This window comes from Euphorbia lathyris, chromosome 9 (assembly GCF_963576675.1).
Source record: "Euphorbia lathyris chromosome 9, ddEupLath1.1, whole genome shotgun sequence".
NCBI classification, from domain to species: Eukaryota; Viridiplantae; Streptophyta; class Magnoliopsida; order Malpighiales; family Euphorbiaceae; genus Euphorbia; species Euphorbia lathyris.
Genome location: NC_088918.1, coordinates 37,508,334 through 37,528,833, shown reverse-complemented (window position 1 = coordinate 37,528,833; position 20,500 = coordinate 37,508,334). Strand labels below are relative to the sequence as shown.

The 20,500-nt window shown below is 37.9% G+C and overlaps 3 protein-coding genes across 5 annotated transcripts; 1 reads left to right on the top strand and 2 right to left on the bottom strand.

Annotated features, from left to right (window-relative positions):
- Positions 1 to 8,601: 8,601 nt before the first annotated feature.
- On the bottom strand, positions 8,602 to 9,926 carry LOC136206191 (RING-H2 finger protein ATL51-like). Its single transcript, XM_065997150.1, has one exon. It carries the CDS (start codon positions 9,703 to 9,705, stop codon positions 8,755 to 8,757), a length of 951 nt encoding a protein of 316 aa, XP_065853222.1. The 5' UTR covers positions 9,706 to 9,926; the 3' UTR covers positions 8,602 to 8,754.
- Positions 9,927 to 13,084: 3,158 nt separating this feature from the next.
- On the top strand, positions 13,085 to 17,371 carry LOC136205345 (protein MAIN-LIKE 1-like). 2 transcript variants are annotated; one of them, XM_065995889.1, is made up of 4 exons: positions 13,085 to 13,420; positions 13,990 to 14,266; positions 14,367 to 15,834; positions 17,243 to 17,371. In XM_065995889.1, exons 1-3 carry the CDS (start codon positions 13,376 to 13,378, stop codon positions 15,386 to 15,388), a joined length of 1,344 nt encoding a protein of 447 aa, XP_065851961.1. In that variant the 5' UTR covers positions 13,085 to 13,375; the 3' UTR covers positions 15,389 to 15,834; positions 17,243 to 17,371. The 2 variants fall into 2 exon arrangements, with proteins under 2 accessions (XP_065851961.1, XP_065851962.1); XM_065995890.1 differs by lacking the exon at positions 17,243 to 17,371 and adding an exon at positions 15,925 to 15,987 and having other exon boundaries at positions 14,367 to 15,820.
- On the bottom strand, positions 16,594 to 20,403 carry LOC136205342 (PKS-NRPS hybrid synthetase cheA-like). 2 transcript variants are annotated; one of them, XM_065995886.1, is made up of 5 exons: positions 20,096 to 20,403; positions 19,769 to 19,847; positions 18,026 to 19,374; positions 17,307 to 17,935; positions 16,594 to 17,223 (listed from the first exon to the last, which is right to left on the bottom strand). In XM_065995886.1, exons 3-5 carry the CDS (start codon positions 19,033 to 19,035, stop codon positions 16,964 to 16,966), a joined length of 1,899 nt encoding a protein of 632 aa, XP_065851958.1. In that variant the 5' UTR covers positions 19,036 to 19,374; positions 19,769 to 19,847; positions 20,096 to 20,403; the 3' UTR covers positions 16,594 to 16,963. The 2 variants fall into 2 exon arrangements, with proteins under 2 accessions (XP_065851958.1, XP_065851959.1); XM_065995887.1 differs by lacking the exon at positions 19,769 to 19,847.
- Between the last annotated feature and the right edge of the window lie 97 nt (positions 20,404 to 20,500).

The window sequence follows — 20,500 nt, the reverse complement described above, 5'->3', positions numbered from 1 at the left end:
GTCAATTACACACAGGCTGATTCAGGTGTGATAATGCATGTGTTCATGGCACATCCAGAGTCAGTTGATATGTTCAGGACTTACCACTGGTACATCGACATTGATTCAACGTACAAAACAAACAAGTACAAAATGTCGTTTGTTGAGATTGTTGGGATGACGCCATGCAATAATAACTTCAAGATAGCGTATGCTATTGTTAAAGACGAGACCGAAGGGAGCTATCGTTGGATTTTGCAAAGGCTGAAGATTTTGCTTGGGGATGATCTTAACCCGACCGTTGTTGTTAGTGACAGGGAGCTTGGGTTATTAAAGCCGATACAAGAAGTTTTTCCACAAGCAGCGCACTTGCTATGCACTTGGCATATAAATAAGGACGTGGAAGATCGTGTGTTTAGAATCATTGGAGATAAAGGCCTTGCCTCTAAATTCAAGAATGGCAAATGGAGAACAATATTAGAATCATTAACCATTGAGGAGTACGAGACCAATCTTATGATGATGAAGGAAAAGATGAGCAGGTTCAAAGGAGTTATCTCGTATGTTGAGGAGACGTGGTTGGTGCATAAGGAGAAGTTTGTTGTTGCTTGGACAAAGGAGTTCCTACATTTTGGCAACACAACTACTTGTCGAGTGGAGAGCGAACATGCTAGTCTAAAGCAATGGCTCAATACGGCAACTGGGTCCCTTGACACGGTATGGCAGAAGGTTCACAAGCAGATTGAATCACAAGCAACCAATATAAGGTATTTGCAATTTCTTCTACTGCGATTTTGGAATTTGCATTTATGGTTGTATCATTTCACTAACTAATAATAATTTTGTCTTCGTATCAGGTACATGCTTGAGCAGTTCCGGCTTCGTCAAGTAGTCACTTTCGCCGGACGCCCATTAAGCCAACTTGTATTCAAAGTCTCTCATTACTGTCTGCAGTTGTTGAATCAAGAGTTAGAGCGCATGAGAGGGTTGAGCCATGAAGTGTACGTGCATTACGGTTGTGTATTGAGAACATCGCATCAGATACCATGTGCATGTGAGCTGAAATGAGCTTGTGATCTGGAACAAATGATCAGTTCTGAGAGTGTTCACGTGTTTTGGAGAACACTTTTAATCAATCATGGTCACACTGATGAAAATGACGGGCGTAATAATCTGAACGAGGAGCAGCGATATTTTAAGTCCTTAGTGGACCAAGTCTCTAAAGCCGACCCATCTGTAATGCGTAATATTTCAATGTTTATCCATGATCAACTACACCCTGATCAAGCTCAGTACACCGAACCCGATGTCAAAATTAACGTGCGGGGGCGACCTAAGGTGAGCAAATCCACAAAACGTATGCCGAGTTCTTGGGAATACAATGAAACTCGTCGTGGACGGGCTCGTTCTACTAGTTCATCTAGGAGTCATGGTAGAAGTGGCAGAATTAGCTCGTCATCCTCGGTACATAATGCTGCCTCATCAGGTAATGTTTATCTGATAAACCTAACTTTTTTTTTATAACTGTTTTGCAATATAGAGTTGTTTTACACTAATATACATGAATGCAGATGGAAAAACGTATTATGGTTCTGACTTCGTACATTCCGATAAAATAGTTGGCATAATTAAACCATACGTCGAATCATACTACGACGTTGTAGGTGATGGAAATTGTGGTTTCCGTACGGTAGCAACTTACATTTTTGGTGACGAAGAAGCGTGGCAGACAGTTAGGCATCATATTCGAAATGAAGTAATTGCTAACTGTTGTCTGTATCAAAGAGTGTTTGTTGATACTGTTGATGCAGCTCTTCGTAGAGTAAGTTGGGACGGTGCAGGTTGTACGCCGGATTATTGGATGATCGTTTGGGATGACTTGTGGCCGGTTGCTACAATGTACAATTCTGCTATCATGTTATTTGGCTTCTCAGGTGGGGACACATTAGCATTGTGTGGTACTATCTTACCATTGTATGCCGCATCCACTGCTACAAGACCATCACGTGAGATTTGTATAGCTCATTTAGGGAATCACTGCCAGCACTACATACGTTTAAATTTATCGCCTAACTTTCCGGTGCCCCCTATAGTACACTGGTGGTTTGTGCACCGAGGCCAAAGCGTTGTAGGATGGGAGCGTTTTTATCAGGATAGGGTGACACAGTGGACCAGATTGGCCAAACTTAGGGGATATTAGTATTTGATATTGTGTGTGGTTCTGTAATGTTACAGGTGAATTCTGATCAATTCTGTATGGTTCTGTAATGTTACAGGTTGAATTCTGATTAATTATGTGTGGTTCTGTAATGTTACAGGTGAATTCTGACTAATTCTATGTGGTTCTGTAATGTTACAGGTTGAATTCTGATTAATTATGTGTGGTTCTGTAATGTTATAGATGAATTCTGATTAATTTTGTATGGTTCTGTAATGTTACAGGTGAATTCTGATCAATTCTGTATGGTTCTGTAATGTTACAGGTTGAATTCTGATTAATTATGTGTGGTTCTGTAATGTTACAAGTGAATTCTGACTAATTCTGTGTGGTTCTGTAATGTTACAGGTTGAATTCTGATTAATTATGTGTGGTTCTGTAATGTTACAGGTGAATTCTGACTAATTCTGTGTGGTTCTGTAATGTTACAGGTTGAATTCTGATTAATTATGTGTGGTTCTGTAATGTTACAGGTGAATTCTGATTAATTCTGTATGGTTCTGTAATGTTACATGTGGTATTCCAACGGCTATATTCCAACGGCTATATTCCAACGGCTATATTGAAACGGATATATTCCAACGGCTATATTCTCCATCTATAAAATTAAACAATTTTTCTACTTCAGTTATCCACATTTACTCTTTAAATTCATTTCAACGAAAACTCTCAAACATAAATGGCTTCATCTGATGTTACCAATGAGTTCCCTAATTTTCCTCCCGAGAAAAGCATAGTATCAACTTTGAATAAGTCTGATTGCACGACGAAGATGCTTGATTACAAATACTACGCAATCCGTGTATATGGAGAGACATGTGTGAGTCCAGCAATGTTCCATCCTGAAACTCCATTTATGTTTTGCTTCAAGCTTCCGTCTGCTGGTGAGTTTCCAATATACTCACTACACATGCTATGGTTCTTATGTTATATGTATTACATGCCTTTTGAATTTGCTCTAGAGGAATGGTTGAACACTTTGAATGAAGGAAATATTCCTAGTCATATTCAAACATTTCTGAAGTGGTTTATGCCTATTGATGACTGGAAAGCTATGTTCGCCAGACTACTGCGTGATAATCAGAGGGGAATTATCCCTAAAAAAAATTTCAACTCCATCATCTTTTTAAGATGGACAGAGTCTGAAATTTCTCATGAGGTTCATCGAACTTATCCTTACTCGATCGTGAAAAATTGGGATCGCTATAAATTAGAGGTTCGAGTACTACAGAGTATCAGCGCTTCAAAGAACGATTACCTTCCAGGACGAGCTTGGACAAGAAATAGAGGAAATGCTCCATGGAACATTTTTCCTGTGGAATATGAGACGAATATTGCAGAGGAGAAAGAGATATACCTTGCAATACAGTCAGGTGTACCAGCGACATCTTCACCAAACATTGACGAGTACGAAGAAGATAGTGACTAATGTCTTTTTTTTTCCGTTTATGTCGTTGTAATGTATTTTTTCAGTTTATGTCGTTGTAATGTATTTTTACAGTTTATGCCGTTTATGTCGTTCTAATGTATTCTTAAATTTGCAATAATAACAAAACGTACCACAAAAAAAACCAAATTCAGTCATAATAGTACTAAAATATCAAAATACCAAATTCAGTCATAATAGTACTAAAATACTTCGAAATACAGTCATAACTCACTTGGCCAAATGCCAAGCACCCATAATCTGCTCTAACGACTGCCTATATACAATCGCAGCATCCTCGTCCAGATGACTCATGTGATCCAACACAGTTTCACCCCAGCCAGATAATCGACTAACCCACTGTAAAAAGTAAGGAACAAAAAACAAGGTTAATATCACTTCACATTTCAGTAAATATCATTTCACATTACTAGACCAGTAAAGAAAAACCAAAAATAACTTACAATCTCACTGTTCGAGCGAGTATAAACAGTCGGTCCGGGTGCAACAATCTCCGGAAGTAGACGAGGGTGTGAGTGACGGGTGTACCAATGCATGTACTGATCCTCACAATCTGATGGAGTATGTGCTGGAGTGAATACATACAATATAAGGACGGACGACTGGGGAAAAGAGTCCCAAATACCTTGCACCATCACAGCTGGCACCTCTACACGATACTTCAAACTGGTCCACGGGCGAACAGCCTTAGAAGGCTACAATATCGGTCTAGGAATGGTCTGCACATGTCCAAGCTGTCGAAGGCATCGCCCCGGCATGTACGGCTCGATCACATCCCGATACCATATCCATCCAGAATATAGAGTCCTCGGGGTCTCCGTAATGGCATCAGGGCCATACGGCATCCACATGACCTACAGATGTATAAAATTACATTAACACATACAAGTAATACAAATTTGTTTTAATTGAACAGTATTTATAATTATATAGCAAGTATACCTCATCTGCTGTCAACACATCAAGCCGGGCACGAAATGCTCTCAGCCGCTCATCGCTCTTCTCCATCGATATAGATGGCCACAACGAAGCCCTAGGAAGATCCGGGTCAACTGTAACTGCCTCTCGATGTGGCCTGAAGCAAGGAAAATACTCGTAAATCCAGGACTGGAGCAATGTCATACAACCCGTCATCTGCCCGCAATCTCCTCTGGTAGTAATACCAAGATGACGGTATAGATATGCTAGTGCAACTGATCCCCAAGAAAGTCCAACGGCTCCAGCCGCCGAGTCCTGCACCTCTAACAGACAAGAAGGTCGGATGCGGTCACCACTCTTGTCTACGAACAAGGTGGAACCGAGCATCAGCCACGTCCAAGCTATAGCCTGGGTCTCAGGAATCCGATCACCTCCACAGTGCTCCATGACGGAAGCGGCTCGTATACCACCAGAAGAATAATGACGGGCATCTAACTGAACCCGAGTCATCCCAAACAAATCCATCACGCACTCCTTAAGCTCATCAATAGTCGCATCAGCAGTCACCATGGCACCATCTACAGGGATGCGCAATATCTCCCACACATCATGCATCAAAATGGTCATCTCGCCAAATGGCATGTGAAATGATGACGTGTCTGGCTGCCACCGCTCTACAAATGCCGTGATCAGAGCAACATCTATGTGACTGTGCATAATACCAGGTAAATGGAACATGCCAGATGACTCGATATGCGACTGAATCGTCCTGGAAGAACCACTGTACCATGATCTCAGCTTCGAGCAATACCCTGATCTGGTATGACACCTAAGGACGCCCCTATCCTGACCGGCCCAGATAGCACATGCAATATGTCCCAGAAATCTCGGGATCACAGCACCATCAAATGGACCCCCGGGGACGGGGTCCTTCACAACCCAGTCATCCTCTACACTCCTCGATCGCTTGCTGCTACCTGAAATTACAGCAAACGGTTTACATTAAATTTTTGGTATATTTTTCAATAATCACGATTAAAACAAATACAAATAAACACATTTTTAAATTTCTCTTACCAGAAGAAGATGCTGCGGTAGAAGAAAATTGTCCGTCTCGACCCCTCGTCACGATGCCACGATGTATGGGGATAGTATCAGAACTAGGACGATGCATAGAGGCATCCCCGTCCATGTCTATATCAGCCGCCTCATCCTGTCCCTCAGCACGCTCCGCCTGTGCTGTATGTGCCCTCCGGGCGTCCGCCATGAACCGCTGCTGCTCCGCCCGCTCCCGCCGAGCAGATGCAGTAACAGGACGTGAAGACGTGTGTCTAGGGTTAGATCCCTCCTGATCCTGTAATATTATTTATTTATAAGGTATATTCAATTTAACATAATTTTTTTTTTCTATACGTTCGGGTTTGCCTACGCCCGGTCCGTGCAATTTTTTTTTAAAAAAATTTAAAATTTGCCCCTTTTTGGCCTGGGCGGGTGGTTTACACCACCTGCCCTAAGGGCCAAACGGTGGAGCGCGTGCGCCGTGCGATCCACCATACGGTGGATCGCTCGTCGCGCACATGTCCACCTACGGTGGAACGCATAGTTCATGCGTTCCACCGTAGGTGGAGCATGTGCGTCGCACCCGCCTGGCTGAAAATCTGGGATTTTAATCCCGATTTTCAGCCCTTAAAATCACGAATTCGTTAAATGTTTGAACGGAAAAACTTACCGTAATACCCATGTATCCTTTGCCGATGCCTACTTTTCGTGCCATCTCGTTTTAGGTCGGTTTTTTGAGAACGGAAAAGAAGTAGAGAGGATTTGGAATTTTCAAAAGTTTTGTTTGAAATTATGAGAAGGGCAAAAGGGTCAATAGGATGCGGTGAACCGGAATTTAGGGGCGGTATATAGTCGCCCACTTTTTCTTTAACATTTTTGTTTGAGGATTTTTTAATAAAGTTTCTCTGTTCCTTTAAAAGAAAAACTTTTTTTTTTTTTTTTGTCATTAACCAATTAAGAAAACTTGATAAAATTTATTTATCAAACCTTAATTATGAAACAAAATCAGTCTCAACTCTCCTCATTAAGGTGCAACTTACCTGTCACTAAGCTTGAGTATTTTTAAAGTAAAAGTGCAAGAATCTTTCACTCTCATCATTCTGCAAAATCTTTGCATCTATTAATTTTAGAGTAGATTTTAATTGGGAAAGATTTACCTAAAGACTATTTAATCCATCTTACTAAACTGATTTTAATTGGGAGATAAATCACTTAAAAATATCTTAGCAAGCTTAAGGTGATTAATCAAATTCATTTACAAAAAAAAATACTAAGTGTTGCACTTTTAAAAAATAAATAATTAGTTAATTAGATTTTTTGTAATTTCTTAATCCCTTGAATTTAATTAGCTGGAATCACTTAGGATCTTTTTTTTTTTTTTTTTTGAAAGAGGAATCACTTAGGATCTTAAAAATCCAAATTATTAGAAACTAAAACATGGCAGACTTAATTTTTTCTTTGTAAAATGCAGAGAATATATCCTCTGCAACTTTAATTTTATCCATGGTTTCTCAGCAATTCCTGTAAAACATTAATATTTTATTAAAGTACTCTTTTTTTAATATTTTGGCTTAATACACACATAACCCCTGAACTTGTCCAAATGTTGCAACTGCCCCCTCCAACTTTCAATTGTAACAACTTACCCCTCGAACTTGTCTAATTGAATAATTTACCCCTTAAACTTGTCAAATTGTAAAATATGATCCCAAATTGCTGACATGGACTACAATTAAAGAAACGCGTGAAATGCGAAATATGCAACGCTCGTGGAGTGTGATAATCAGATCTTTGGCGTGATATGAATCCAGGGAAACGTTTTTACGGTTAATAAAAATAATAGGTTTGGGATTAATAAAAATAATACGGATCGGTCAGCCCGGTCCGCCCGCCTATTAATATTAATTAATAAATGTATATATTTATATATTAAATATTTATTTTTAAGTATAATATTTATTTTTTATAATTAACAATTTTATATATATTTAGGTGGGTTTATATGGGTTGGGTTTGAGATTTGATTTTTAAGCCCGAACCCAACCCGGCCTGAGCTCGTCTAAATTAATAGTGGACTATGCTGGATTTGGACTGAACATTTTTATCTAAAAACCCGATAGACCCAACCTGGTCATGTTTACATCTGCCTACACATACTTATTAGGGTCTTCCCTCGCTTCTAGACCTTATTATTGGATCGTTCGATATACAGTAAAACTTTCATAAATTAATATTCGATAAATTAATAATCTCTTTAACATAATAATTTTTTCTATTTTCGACTTGGGCCGGTCCAGTAAATTTATACTCGATTAATATCTCTATAAATTAATAAAATTTTATGATCTCAACATTATTAATTTATAGAGATTTTTAATTGGAACAGAGTAATACTAGAAATGGACTTACCAATAAAAAGATTTTACATTACTTAACGAGGCAGTATGTATTTTAATTTTGATTAGTGGAGTAATTGCATTTGGTCTACCATATAATTTTTTTGAATAATACACTCAAATGCCTATTTTATATGCTTCCCCACAAATTGATAACAATTTTATCTAATATTATAACATCCCACCATTTTAAAATGTGTCATACATGTATCATTGAATTAATTCATACGTATAGGAATCCTCTAGAGTTAAAAAGCCTCTAAAGTTGGTGGAGTTGTAATCTCAACCATTAATTACAACATTAATGGATGAGATTTAATTGATAAATTTTAATATTTAATTAGTCATTTATTTATCAATCAAATCTTATTCATTCATTTTGTAATTAATTATTAAGATGCATATAACTCCACCAACTTTAGAGGATTTCAACTCTAGAGGATCTCTAGCCAATTCATACTCATTGTCATTCCTCAAAATCACGCTTTACCCTGACACTTCGAATCCGATTGTTACGGTGTACATTAGAATTTCTATTTTTTACCAACAAAATCAAGAGAGAACCCAAAAAAAAAACTTAAAGATACAAAAATCATATTCTGTCTATCAAATTTTATATCCAAGGTTTCTGTAATGGTATACTCCTCTGTTTTTTTTGTTCAAAAATTTAAAGTAATGGTTAATTATACATGATGGAGAAAAGAAAAAAAAAGAATACATTATAATATACGAATGAATTAGGAATCAAAAGGAGTCCTGCCATTGTCATACCTTGTGATAAACATGATTCTACCTGTTGAAACTGATCTCTTCAAAGCCACTGGACTTGTTACCATATTCAAACTTCCTATTTTCTTCATTTCCATATCATCCTCCTCCTTAATTACAATTGACAAAGATGAAGAATTCAATGAAGCTGACCTTCTAATTTTTTGAATCCCATCATCATCATCTTCTTCTTCCTCTCTAATTTCAACCACATGAGACCTCTCTAAATCCTCAACCACTAAAACAGAATCATTACTCCTGTATTGATATTCTTGGGCTGTAGTTACCGCCGCCGGAGTTTCTTGATTTACCGATGGTGGTGGCTGAGGCTGCGGTGGTTGCAAAACATGAGAAGAAGAAGAAGCAATATTAGCTCGGCAAAGAGGACAACTTGCATTAGATTTCAACCATGTATCAATACAAGGAACATGAAATGCGTGGTTACATTTGGGCAATAATCTTAAGCTTTCATTTTCTTGAAATTCCGTTAAACAAACAGAGCAATCATTCCCTTCAACGGAGGACCCATCGCTTTTCTTGTATCTCCATATACTAATAGACTTAATGATGGATTCATCTAATCCGCCGCCAACGACGGCGGAAGCACCCTGCCAAGATTCATTATTCCATCCGGAGGTGTTTTCGGGGGAAGTAGTACTCCGGCGCCTGCAATATTTAGAAATGATTGTGTAGTAACTTACCAAGATGAAAGCACTGGCCAAAATGCCGATAACAGCAATGATAAGAGGGGAAAAATCAGTGGCGGAAGAAGAATCAGTGTCGTCGGAAAGAGAAAAAGGAGGCGGCGGAGGGAAAATGATGTAGCACCATTGGGGACAATAGATGCTGCAAATTCCTTGGGAACAATCTTTGTAAGTATCATAAGTTTGCCATGGATTCTGATTTCCAACAGAACCCATGTGTATGTTTAATAATTTGATAAAATTGGGGAAATAGTGTGTTTTATGGTACACTTACCTAAATTATAATTTACATGAAAAAGAAAGAAAGGGGTTTGATTAGATTAGATTTGATTAGATGAGAAGCTAAGCAAACAAAAGAAAATGGCTATCTCTTTCTCTCTCTTCTACCTCCATATCTTCTTTATTCTTTTTTATGGGGTCTTTAGCTTTTCTTTTTTGCTTTGGCTGTGGCTTTTATTTGTTTTATTGCTCACTATGGTTTATATGGATTAATTCTCTTCAACATAAAGAAATAGGGTAAATTACACCTATTGCCACTAAACTTTACTCATTTTTAACGTATAATCACTAAGCTTCAAAATATAATATACAAATTTACTAAATTTTCAACATTATAACTAGTAAACTTCAATTAATGTTTTAAATTTCCGTTGATGACATTAAAATAAAAAAAAATTTAAAGAATTAATGATATTTTAAGCAAGTTTAATTCTTCAACTTTTTGGTTTTGGAATCATTTAGGTATTATTTGGTTAGAAAAGAGAAAGTGAAAGTTTAGAGAGCGCGTTTCGAAAATTGTGATTTTGAAAAATAAAAAATATTGTTCCATGATAAATATAATTCTAAATAACTTTAATATTTAGATATTTTCATGTTGGCGCCATCAACGGTTATTTTGAGACATTAATTGAAACTAGTGGTCATATTATTAAAAATATAAAATTGAGTGATTCTTATGATATATTTTGAAGTTTAATTGATTACATTTATTTGACCGTTCTATTGGATATTTCAAACATGTTTATAAATAAACTGAAGCAATTTAGTGTAGGTTGATAAATTGTTTATAATGATGTTAGTAATATGTAACAAACAAAAATTATTATTAATTTATATATGTCAGACTTAGTTTGTATTTTTGTTTTACAATCATATTAATTATACAGTAAATATTTTAAATATTATTGATATTTAAAAATTTTGATATAATAGTTAAATAATAATCAAATTATTTGAATTTTTTTGTTGCCTAGAAATAAAATTATCTTTATTTAAAACTTATTCAAGAGTTTAAAAGATAAAATTGATATTATTTTAATATATACCATGATTATATATATTTTTCAAAAGATGGTGGAGATAAATTTGGATTTTATTTTATTTTATTTCGTGTAGAGTACAAATCATTGAAGATATAATTAAAGTGAGTAAAGAAGGTTATTAGTTTAATTGATGGAGATAATAGTTTAAGGAGTTGATATTTTTGTTGGGCATAGTGATAGAAGGTCCATCCAATCAATTGGTGAAGTTACGTCCAACCTTTTCTTTTTAATCTTTCTCACAAAATAAATAATAACAATAATAATGGTTGGTAAAGTGTAGGTGAGTGAGCCAAGAGAAGAGACTGGTGGCATGTTGTGGAAGTAACACCAACTTCTACCTCACCATCCATTCAGATCTTGCCACGTTAGGGACGAAACTTTGGAAACGTCTTTTGTGGATAAAAATAACTTGAATTCCTTGCTTTACAAATTACAAAGTTTTTACATTAGAATTAATCAAGAAATTAAATTAATTATTCATAGTAGGTATTTGCCCATTATTTTTATAGGGTTATTGTATTTTTACATTTTATCACATATGCTTTTATATATATATATATATATATATATATATATATATATAATAGTTAAATATGTCCTTTAACGACATATAAATATACCTTATATGAACAGTAAGTTTATTTGACATAATTATGTTAGTCTAATCACCACACTACTAATTGTATATTTGTCTTTTTTTTAACAATTACGAAGATCTATTTAACTTTTTATTTGATATATATGAGGTGAATGTGATATGAAGATATTTTTTTTATCATTTGAAAAATATGATAATACATTTTGCTATTTATTGATATAGAGGCATATATGACCATACGGACAAATACAATTGGCATATATACTTTTTTTTTTTTTTTATATTGTGAAGGAGCAAAGAGGAAGAAAGGGGTATATTATATTAGTATAATTGAGACCATAGTTCTTACCTTCCTACAAAAGTTTCAAACCAAATTACTCTTCTTGTCCTGCATCTGCTAATTCGACTAATAATATATGGATCTCTTCTTTTTCAACACTAAAAGTTCTATTTCAATTTTCCATTACTTGGTGTTGGGAATGGCAAGAAGTAGGGTATCCAATCCCAAGTTTTTATTCATTTTTTTTTTATCAATTACATTACATGTATCGTCTCATTATCCTCACGTATCCTATATCCTTTTCATTTAAATTGCGGATATTCTTACTCATTAAGAATCAATACATAAAATAAATTATAAATCTAACAAAATATAAATTTAATAAACCATACACAAATTTAACAAACATTCTAAATTCAAATATTACCAAATCAGGTAGAAGCTATGGTTACTTTGTTTTTGACAAAACGATAATTACTTTCTATATCAATCAAATTATCAAGAAATTAAAACACACTAAAAATAAAAATAAAAAGTTTCATTTTCATATAATGATAATCTTTATTTTTTTTCCTCCATTTGGTTTTCACATTCATCAACCTTTAAGGGAATAAAATTTAAGTGTCCAAATACATGGCGGATATTAGGTACCCGTCACGGGTAATCTCATATCCATTCCGTACCCGTCACGGGTAATTTTTTTTTTTGGATTCCATACCATTTTACACGGGGTTTGAGTAATCTCATTAGGAACGAGTAATATCGGATACCCATGAAACCCGTACATGTTACCATCCTAGTAATGTTCACTCATAGGTGGTGTTTGGTACATATAATGTAATGAAATATCATTGTCATATTTGATCAGTAAATTTAAAAATATTGATAAGATGTAATCACCATTTATATTACTATATTTATTGGCTCAGTAGTGTTAACCTGAACCCTGAATAATCATTCACCGTTATCTGTAGACTTATTAAATCTAAGCCTTGAGATGTTTTGAATCTCTTCCCTAAGATTATAATAAACCTAGATTTAATGATAAATGACCAAATTCATGATCATTTAGGGTCCAAATGTGATTTGGCTAAATATAATTATAAATCATATCTCAATAAATAATTTAGAATATAATTATAAATTTTTTATATATTCAATTTTTTTTATAAAGATATATATCATTCCATTAAATGAAAAAAAGTAGAGTAAAAAACAAAGAGTAATAAAATCCCACATAATGCAGGCTGGAACCCATACAAAGTCTATGCGAGGAAAAAACAATCCATAAAAGGAAAGAAAATTCATAAAAAAAAAAAAAAAAAAAAAAAAAAAAAAAAAAACCTGAAACAAAATAATTATGAACCATTTTTGCTCCCAAAAGAAAGGTAACACTAGCAAGTGATGCGATCATGCTCTGACGAGGACTGACATCCTAAGCAGTCCAAACAGTAATTTTATACTTAATTTTATCACGACAGAAATTACTCAAAATTATGGCATTTGATAAGAAGAAAAGTAAACATTGTTATATATAATAAGTGGGCGACTATATACCGCATTAAAATTCCGGTTCACCGTCCTGTATTGACTTTTTTGCCCTTCTCATTATTTCAAACATAAGTTTTGAAATTCCAAATCCTCTCAACATCTTTTCCATTCTAAAAAAAACCGACCAAAAACGAGATGGCACGAAGAGGAGGCATCGGCAAAGGATACATGGGTATTACGGTAAGTATTTCCATAAAAAAAATTATCAAAATCGTGAGTAATCGGGCCGAAATTCGGGATTAAAATCCCAGAATTTCGCCTAGGCGGGCGCCGGAATCCATCTCCGCCTACGGTGGAACGCATGAACTATGCGTTCCACCGTAGGTGGAGATGCATAGTGTCGAGCGATCCACCTTAGGGTGGATCCCACGGCGCACGCGCTCCACCGTAAGGCGGAGCGCGCGGTGCATGCGATCCACCTTAGGGTGGATCGCTCGACGTACGCGTTCCACTTAAGGTGGAACGCGTACAACGCATGCGCTCCACCTTATGGTGGGGCGCATGCGCCACCCGTTTGGCCTAAGGGCCAAACATTTGCGGCGCACTGGTCGGCCCTAAGGCCGACTGGTGCGCCGCACCCGTTTGGCCCTTAGGGCAGGTGGTGTAAACCACCCGCCCAGGCCAAAAAGGGGCAAATTTTAAATTTTTTTAAAAAAAAATTGCACGGACCGGGCGTAGGCAAACCCGAACGTATAGAAAAAAAAAATTATGTTAAATTGAATATACCTTATAAATAAATAATATTATAGGATAAGGAGGGAGCTGACCCTAGACGCACGTCTTCACGTCCTGTTACTGCATCTGCTCGGCGGGACCGGGAGGAGCAGCAGCGGTTTATGGCGGACGCCCGGAGGGCACATGCTGCACAGGCGGAGCGTGCTGAGGGACGGGATGAGGCGGCTGGTATAGACATGGACGGGGATGCTTCTATGCATCGTCCTAGTGCTGATACTATCCCCATAAATCGTGGCGTTGTGACGAGGGGTCGAGACGGACGATTTTCTTCTACCGCAGCATCTTCTTCTGGTAAGAGAAATTAAAAAATGTGTTTATTTGTATTTGTGTTAATCGTGATTATTGAAAAATATATTAAAAAATTAATGTCTACCGTTTGCTGTAATTTCAGGTAGCAGCAAGCGATCGAGGAGTGTAGAGGATGACTGGGTTGTGAAGGACCCCGTCCCCGGGGGTCCATTTGATGGTGATGTGATCCCGAGCTTTTTGGGACATATTGCATGTGCTATATGGGCCGGTCAGGACAGGGGCGTCCTTAGGTGTCATACCAGATCAGGGTATTGCACGAAGCTGAGATTATGGTACAGTGGTTCTTCCCGGACGATTCAGTCGCGTATCGAGTCATCTGGCTTGTTCCATTTACCTGGTATTATGCACAGTCACATAGATGCTGCACTGATCACAGCATTTGTTGAGCGGTGGCAGCCAGACACGTCATCATTTCACATGCCATTTGGCGAGATGACCATTTTGATGCATGATGTGTGGGAGATATTGCGCATCCCCGTAGATGGTGCCATGGTGACTGCTGATGCGACTGTTGATGAGCTTAAGGAGTGCGTGATGGATTTGTTTGGGGCGACTCGGGTTGAGTTAGATGCCCGTCATTATGCTTCTGGTGGTATACGAGCCGCTTCCGTCATGGAGCGCTGTGGAGGTGATCGGATTCCTGAGACCCAGGCTATAGCTTGGACGTGGCTGATGCTCGGTTCCACCTTGTTCGTAGACAAGATTGGTGACCGCATCCGACCTTCTTGTCTGTTAGAGGTGCAGGACTCGGCGGCTGGAGCCGTTGGACTTTCTTGGGGATCAGCTGCACTAGCATATCTATACCGTCATCTTGGTATTGCTACCAGAGGAGATTGCGGGCAGATGACGGGTTGTATGACATTGCTCCAGTCCTGGATTTACGAGTATTTTCCTTGCTTCAGGCCACATCGAGAGGCAGTTACAGTTGACCCGGATCTTCCTAGGGCTTCGTTGTGGCCATCTATATCGATGGAGAAGAGCGATGAGCGGTTGAGAGCATTTCGTGCCCGGCTTGATGTGTTGACAGCAGATGAGGTATACTTGCTTTATAATTATAAATACTATTCAATTAAAACAAATTTGTGTATTACTTGTATGTGTTAATGTAATTTTATACATCTGTAGGTCATATGGATGCCGTATGGCCCTGATGCCATTACTGAGACCCCGAGGACTCTATATTCTGGATGGATACGGTATCGGGATGTGATCGAGCCGTACATGCCGGGGCGATGCCTTCGACAGCTTGGACATGTGCAGACCATTCCTAGACCGATATTGCAGCCTTCTAAGGCTGTTCGCCCGTGGACCAGTTTGAAGTATCGTGTAGAGGTGCCAACTGTGATGGTGCAGGGTATTTGGGACTCTTTTCCCCAGTCGTCCGTCCTTATACTGTCTGTATTCACTCCAGCACATACTCCATCAGATTGTGAGGATCAGTACATGCATTGGTACACCCGTCACTCACACCCTCGTCTACTTCCGGAGATTGTTGCACCCGGACCGGCTGTTTATACTCGCTCGAACAGTGAGATTGTAAGTTATTTTTGGTTTTCTTGACTGGTCTAGTAATGTGAAATGATATTTACTGAAATGTGAAATGATATTAACCTTGTTTTTTGTTCCTTACTTTTTTACAGTGGGTTAGTCGATTATCTGGCTGGGGTGAAACTGTGCTGGATCACATGAGTCATCTGGACGAGGATGTTGCGATTGTATATAGGCAGTCGTTAGAGGAGATTATGGATGCTTGGCATTTGGCCAAGTGAGTTATGACTGTATTTTGTAGTATTTTAGTACTATTTTGACAGAATTTGGTGGATTGATATTTTAGTACTTTTTTGTGGTATGTTTTGTTATTATTGCAAATTTAAGAATACATTAGAACGACATAAACTGCATAAACTGTAAAAATACATTAGAACGACATAAACTGAAAAAAGACATTACAACGACATAAACCGGAAAAAAAGACATTAGTCACTATCTTCTTCGTACACCTGAATGTTTGGTGAAGATGTCGCTGGTACACCTGACTGTATTGCAAGGTATATCTCTTTCTCCTCTGCAATATTCGTCTCATATTCCACAGGAAAAATGTTCCATGGAGCATTTCCTCTATTTCTTGGCCAAGCTCGTCCTGGCAGGTAATTAGGGAACTCGTTGGTAAAATCAGATGAAGCCATTTATGTTTGAGAGTTTTCGTTGATCGTAATGTAAAGAGTAAATGTGGATAACTGAAGTAGCAACATTGTTTAATTTTATAGATGGAGAATATAGACGTTGGAATATAGCCGTTGGAATATAGACGTTGGAACATTACAGAACCACACAAAATTCATCACAATTCACCTGTAACATTACAGAACCACACAAAATCCATCAATATTCACCTGTAACATTACAGAACCACACAAAATTCATCACAATTCACCTGTAACATTACAGAACCACACATAATTCATCAGAATTCACCTGTAACATTATAGAATATCAACCACTAATATCCCCTAAGTTGGGCCAATCTGGTCCACTGTGTCACCCTATCCTGATAGAAGCGCTCCCATCCTACAACGCTTTGGCCTCGGTGCACAAACCACCAGTGTACTATAGGGGGCACCAGAAAGTTAGGCGATAAATTTAAACGTATGTAGTGCTGGCAGTGATTCCCTAAATGAGCTATACAAATCTACGAAGAGCTGCATCAACAGTATCAACAAACACTCTTTGATACAAACAACGGTTAGCAATTACTTCATTTCGAATGTGATGCCTAACTGTCTGCCACGCTTCTTCGTCACCAAAAATGTAAGTTGCTACCGTACGGAAACCACAATTTCCATCACCTACAACGTCGTAGTATGATTCGACGTATGGTTTAATTATGCCAACTATTTTATCGGAATGTACGAATTCAGAACCATGATACGTTTTTCCATCTGCATTCATGTATATTAGTGTAAAACAACTCTATATTGCAAAACAGTTATAAAAAAAGTTAGGTTTATCAGATATAATTTACCTGATGAGGCAGCATTATGTACCGAGGATGACGAGCTAATTCTGCCACTTCTACCACGACTCCTAGATGAACTAGTAGAACGAGCCCGTCCACGACGAGTTTCATTATATTCCCAAGAACTCGGCATACGTTTTGTGGATTTGCTCACCTTAGGTCGCCCCCGCACGTTAATTTTGACATCGGGTTCGGTGTACTGAGCTTGATCAGGGTGTAGTTGATCATGGATAAACATTGAAATATTACGCATTACGGATGGGTCGGCTTTAGAGACTTGGTCCACTAAGGACTTAAAATATCGCTGCTCCTCGTTCAGATCATTACGCCCGTCATTTTCATCAGTGTGACCATGATTGATTAAAAGTGTTCTCCAAAACACGTGAACACTCTCAGAACTGATCCTTTGTTCCAGATCACAAGCTCGTTTCAGTTCACATGCACATGGTATCTTATGCGATGTTCTCAATACACAACCGCAACGCACGTACACTTCATGGCTCAACCCTCTCATACGCTCTAACTCTTGATTCAACAACTGCAGACAATAATGAGAGACTTTGAATACAAGTTGGCTTAATGGGCGTCCGGTGAAAGTGACTGATTGACGAAGCCGCGACTGTTCAAGCATGTACCTGATACGAAGACAAAATTATTATTAGTTAGTGAAATGATACAACCCTAAATGCAAATTCCAAAATCGCAGTAGAAGAAATTGCAAATACCTTATATTGGTTGCTTGTGATTCAATCTGCTTGTGAACCTTCTGCCATACCGTGTCAAGGGACCCAGTTGCCGTATTGAGCCATTGCTTTAGACTAGCATGTTCGCTCTCCACTCGACAAGTAGTTGTGTTACCAAAATGTAGGAACTCCTTTGTCCAAGCAACAACAAACTTCTCCTTATGCACCAACCACGTCTCCTCAACATACGAGATAACTCCTTTGAACCTGCTCATCTTTTCCTTCATCATCATAAGATTGGTCTCGTACTCCTCAATGGTTAATGATTCTAATATTGTTCTCCATTTGCCATTCTTGAATTTAGAGGCAAGGCCTTTATCTCCAATGATTCTATACACACGATCTTCCACATCCTTATTAATATGCCAAGTGCATAGCAAGTGCGCTGCTTGTGGAAAAACTTCTTGTATCGACTTTAATAACCCAAGCTCCCTGTCACTAACAACAACGGTCGGGTTAAGATCATCAACAAGCAAAATCCTCAGCCTTTGCAAAATCCAACGATAGCTCCCTTCGGTCTCGTCTTTAACAATAGCATACGCTATCTTGAAGTTATTATTGCATGGCGTCATCCCAACAATCTCAACAAACGGCATTTTGTACTTGTTTGTTTTGTACGTTGAATCAATGTCGATGTACCAGTGGTAAGTCCTGAACATATCAACTGACTCTGGATGTGCCATGAACACATGCGTTATCACACCTGAATCAGCCTGTGTGTAATTGACATATTTGTTCTCCACAGCAATATGGTAGAATTGACTAGCCAGGTCTCTACCTTCAAACGCGTCCCTCCTCATTTTGTCCCTGTAATTATATATGTGTTTAATTACTGAGTTGTCCTCTGGGTGTTTTTCTTTAACTGCTGCTAAAATAGCACAAGGCTTTGCTTGAGCTGAAGACATATCACGCACAATTTGTTTAGATGCGATACTGAGTCCGCTCATTTGCCGACTTCCCTCTGGATACATACGCATTGTATGGTTATGCATTCCAGTTAACCCAGCCTTAGCCTTTATCCCCCATCCCGAAAGGTCTGCATGTTGATAGGCTTTAATCTGAAATTTACATCGGCACGCTTTAGTTTTACTTTTCCTAATTGCAGGATCTTCATCATTTTTCACAACACCTCTATATCATTCACCCCGTGAACAGCGCAACAACTTCTGTTTACCCCCATTTTTGTGCGAAGATATTACAAGCTCAAACCCATTCTGAATAGCTATCTTTTTTGCCCAATCAATAGCATCCTGACTGGAGAGGAAAACGGTATCCGTTATAAAACGCGAACTATAATCAATGTTATCGGGGTTCCAATCTTCTATCGGTACCTGAATATACGAAAAATTTACATTAAAATTACAAAAAAAAAATACTTCGGGCCTATTTCTCCCGTTCGAAATTAGTTCGGGGCAATTTCTGTCCACTTTTGCCTGAACGGGCAGGCTACCCGTTCCACCATAGGTGGAAACGGGCAACGCGTACTGCCCGTTCCAAAGGTGGAACGGGTGGCGCGTACCACCCGTTCCATGGGTGGAGCGGGTGGCGATTACCACCCGTTCCATGGGTGGAGCGGGTGGCGATTACCACCCGTTCCTTAGGCCGATCGGGTAGTTCATCCGATCGGCCTAAGGAACGGGTGGTAATCGCCACCCGCCCAGGCAAAATTCGAATAAAAAAAAATAAAAAAATGATTAATAACGTTTTTAATTCTCGTAATATTACCTCGTGTTCGAACTCATTGTCTTCGGGAATGTTTTGATCCATTTTTTTCAAATCCGGGATTTGTGCTCGGGAGAGAAAACTAGAGAGAGTTTTTAAAGTTTTAGGGGAGAAAAAAGTGGCAAGGGTAAAATGGTCAAAACAATGCGGTGAAACGGAAATTAAGGGCGGTATTTAGCAATACTCAATAATAATGATATTATGGACACTTTAAGCTTGCACCATGACATTATTTCTCTCTTTTTCTGCTTTGAATCCTCTTTAAACTTTTTAAATTTAATAGTTATTATGTTCTCCTTCAACCATTTAACAATTTTTTCAAGTACTTACTGTGCTTTCCCCTTTAAGGTAGAAATGGAAAATAGCTCTTCTATGAAATTTATCCAAATTCTTCCCCTCCGGGTGCAAAAGCTACAAGACAAAATAGATAAATGATTCGAAAATTAATTTAATTTCAAATACCATCTTGGTAAATAATAAACAAAGTAAAACTTACAAACCGAAACAACCTGGTTGGACTTCCCATGGGGCTAGATCCGTATTTCAATTAAAAAAAAAAACTTACAAACCGAATGATATATACATAGGTCAAGATATCACTTCTCATTCAGTGCTTTTTATGGTTACTTTGTTTTTGGCAAAGTAACCATTACTTGGTATTTTTCACCATTGGATGATGGAGTGTAAAATTAATCCAATGGTGAAAACACACAAAGTAAGACTTACTTTGTCAAA

What these genes read in the sequence shown, in the direction of transcription:
- LOC136206191 (XM_065997150.1), bottom strand. Translation starts at nt 9,705, where the DNA reads ATGGGTTCTGTTGGAAATCAGAATCCATGGCAAACTTATGATACTTAC.
- LOC136205345 (XM_065995889.1), top strand. Translation starts at nt 13,376, where the DNA reads ATGGCACGAAGAGGAGGCATCGGCAAAGGATACATGGGTATTACG. An exon ending in AAGGATACATGGGTATTACG is followed by an intron (nt 13,421 to 13,989) that starts GTAAGTATTTCC and finishes ATAATATTATAG; the next exon opens with GATAAGGAGGGAGCTGACCC. An exon ending in TACCGCAGCATCTTCTTCTG is followed by an intron (nt 14,267 to 14,366) that starts GTAAGAGAAATT and finishes CTGTAATTTCAG; the next exon opens with GTAGCAGCAAGCGATCGAGG.
- LOC136205342 (XM_065995886.1), bottom strand. Translation starts at nt 19,035, where the DNA reads ATGCATAACCATACAATGCGTATGTATCCAGAGGGAAGTCGGCAAATG. An exon ending in TCACAAGCAACCAATATAAG is followed by an intron (nt 17,936 to 18,025) that starts GTATTTGCAATT and finishes TCTTCGTATCAG; the next exon opens with GTACATGCTTGAACAGTCGC. An exon ending in ACATAATGCTGCCTCATCAG is followed by an intron (nt 17,224 to 17,306) that starts GTAAATTATATC and finishes ACATGAATGCAG; the next exon opens with ATGGAAAAACGTATCATGGT.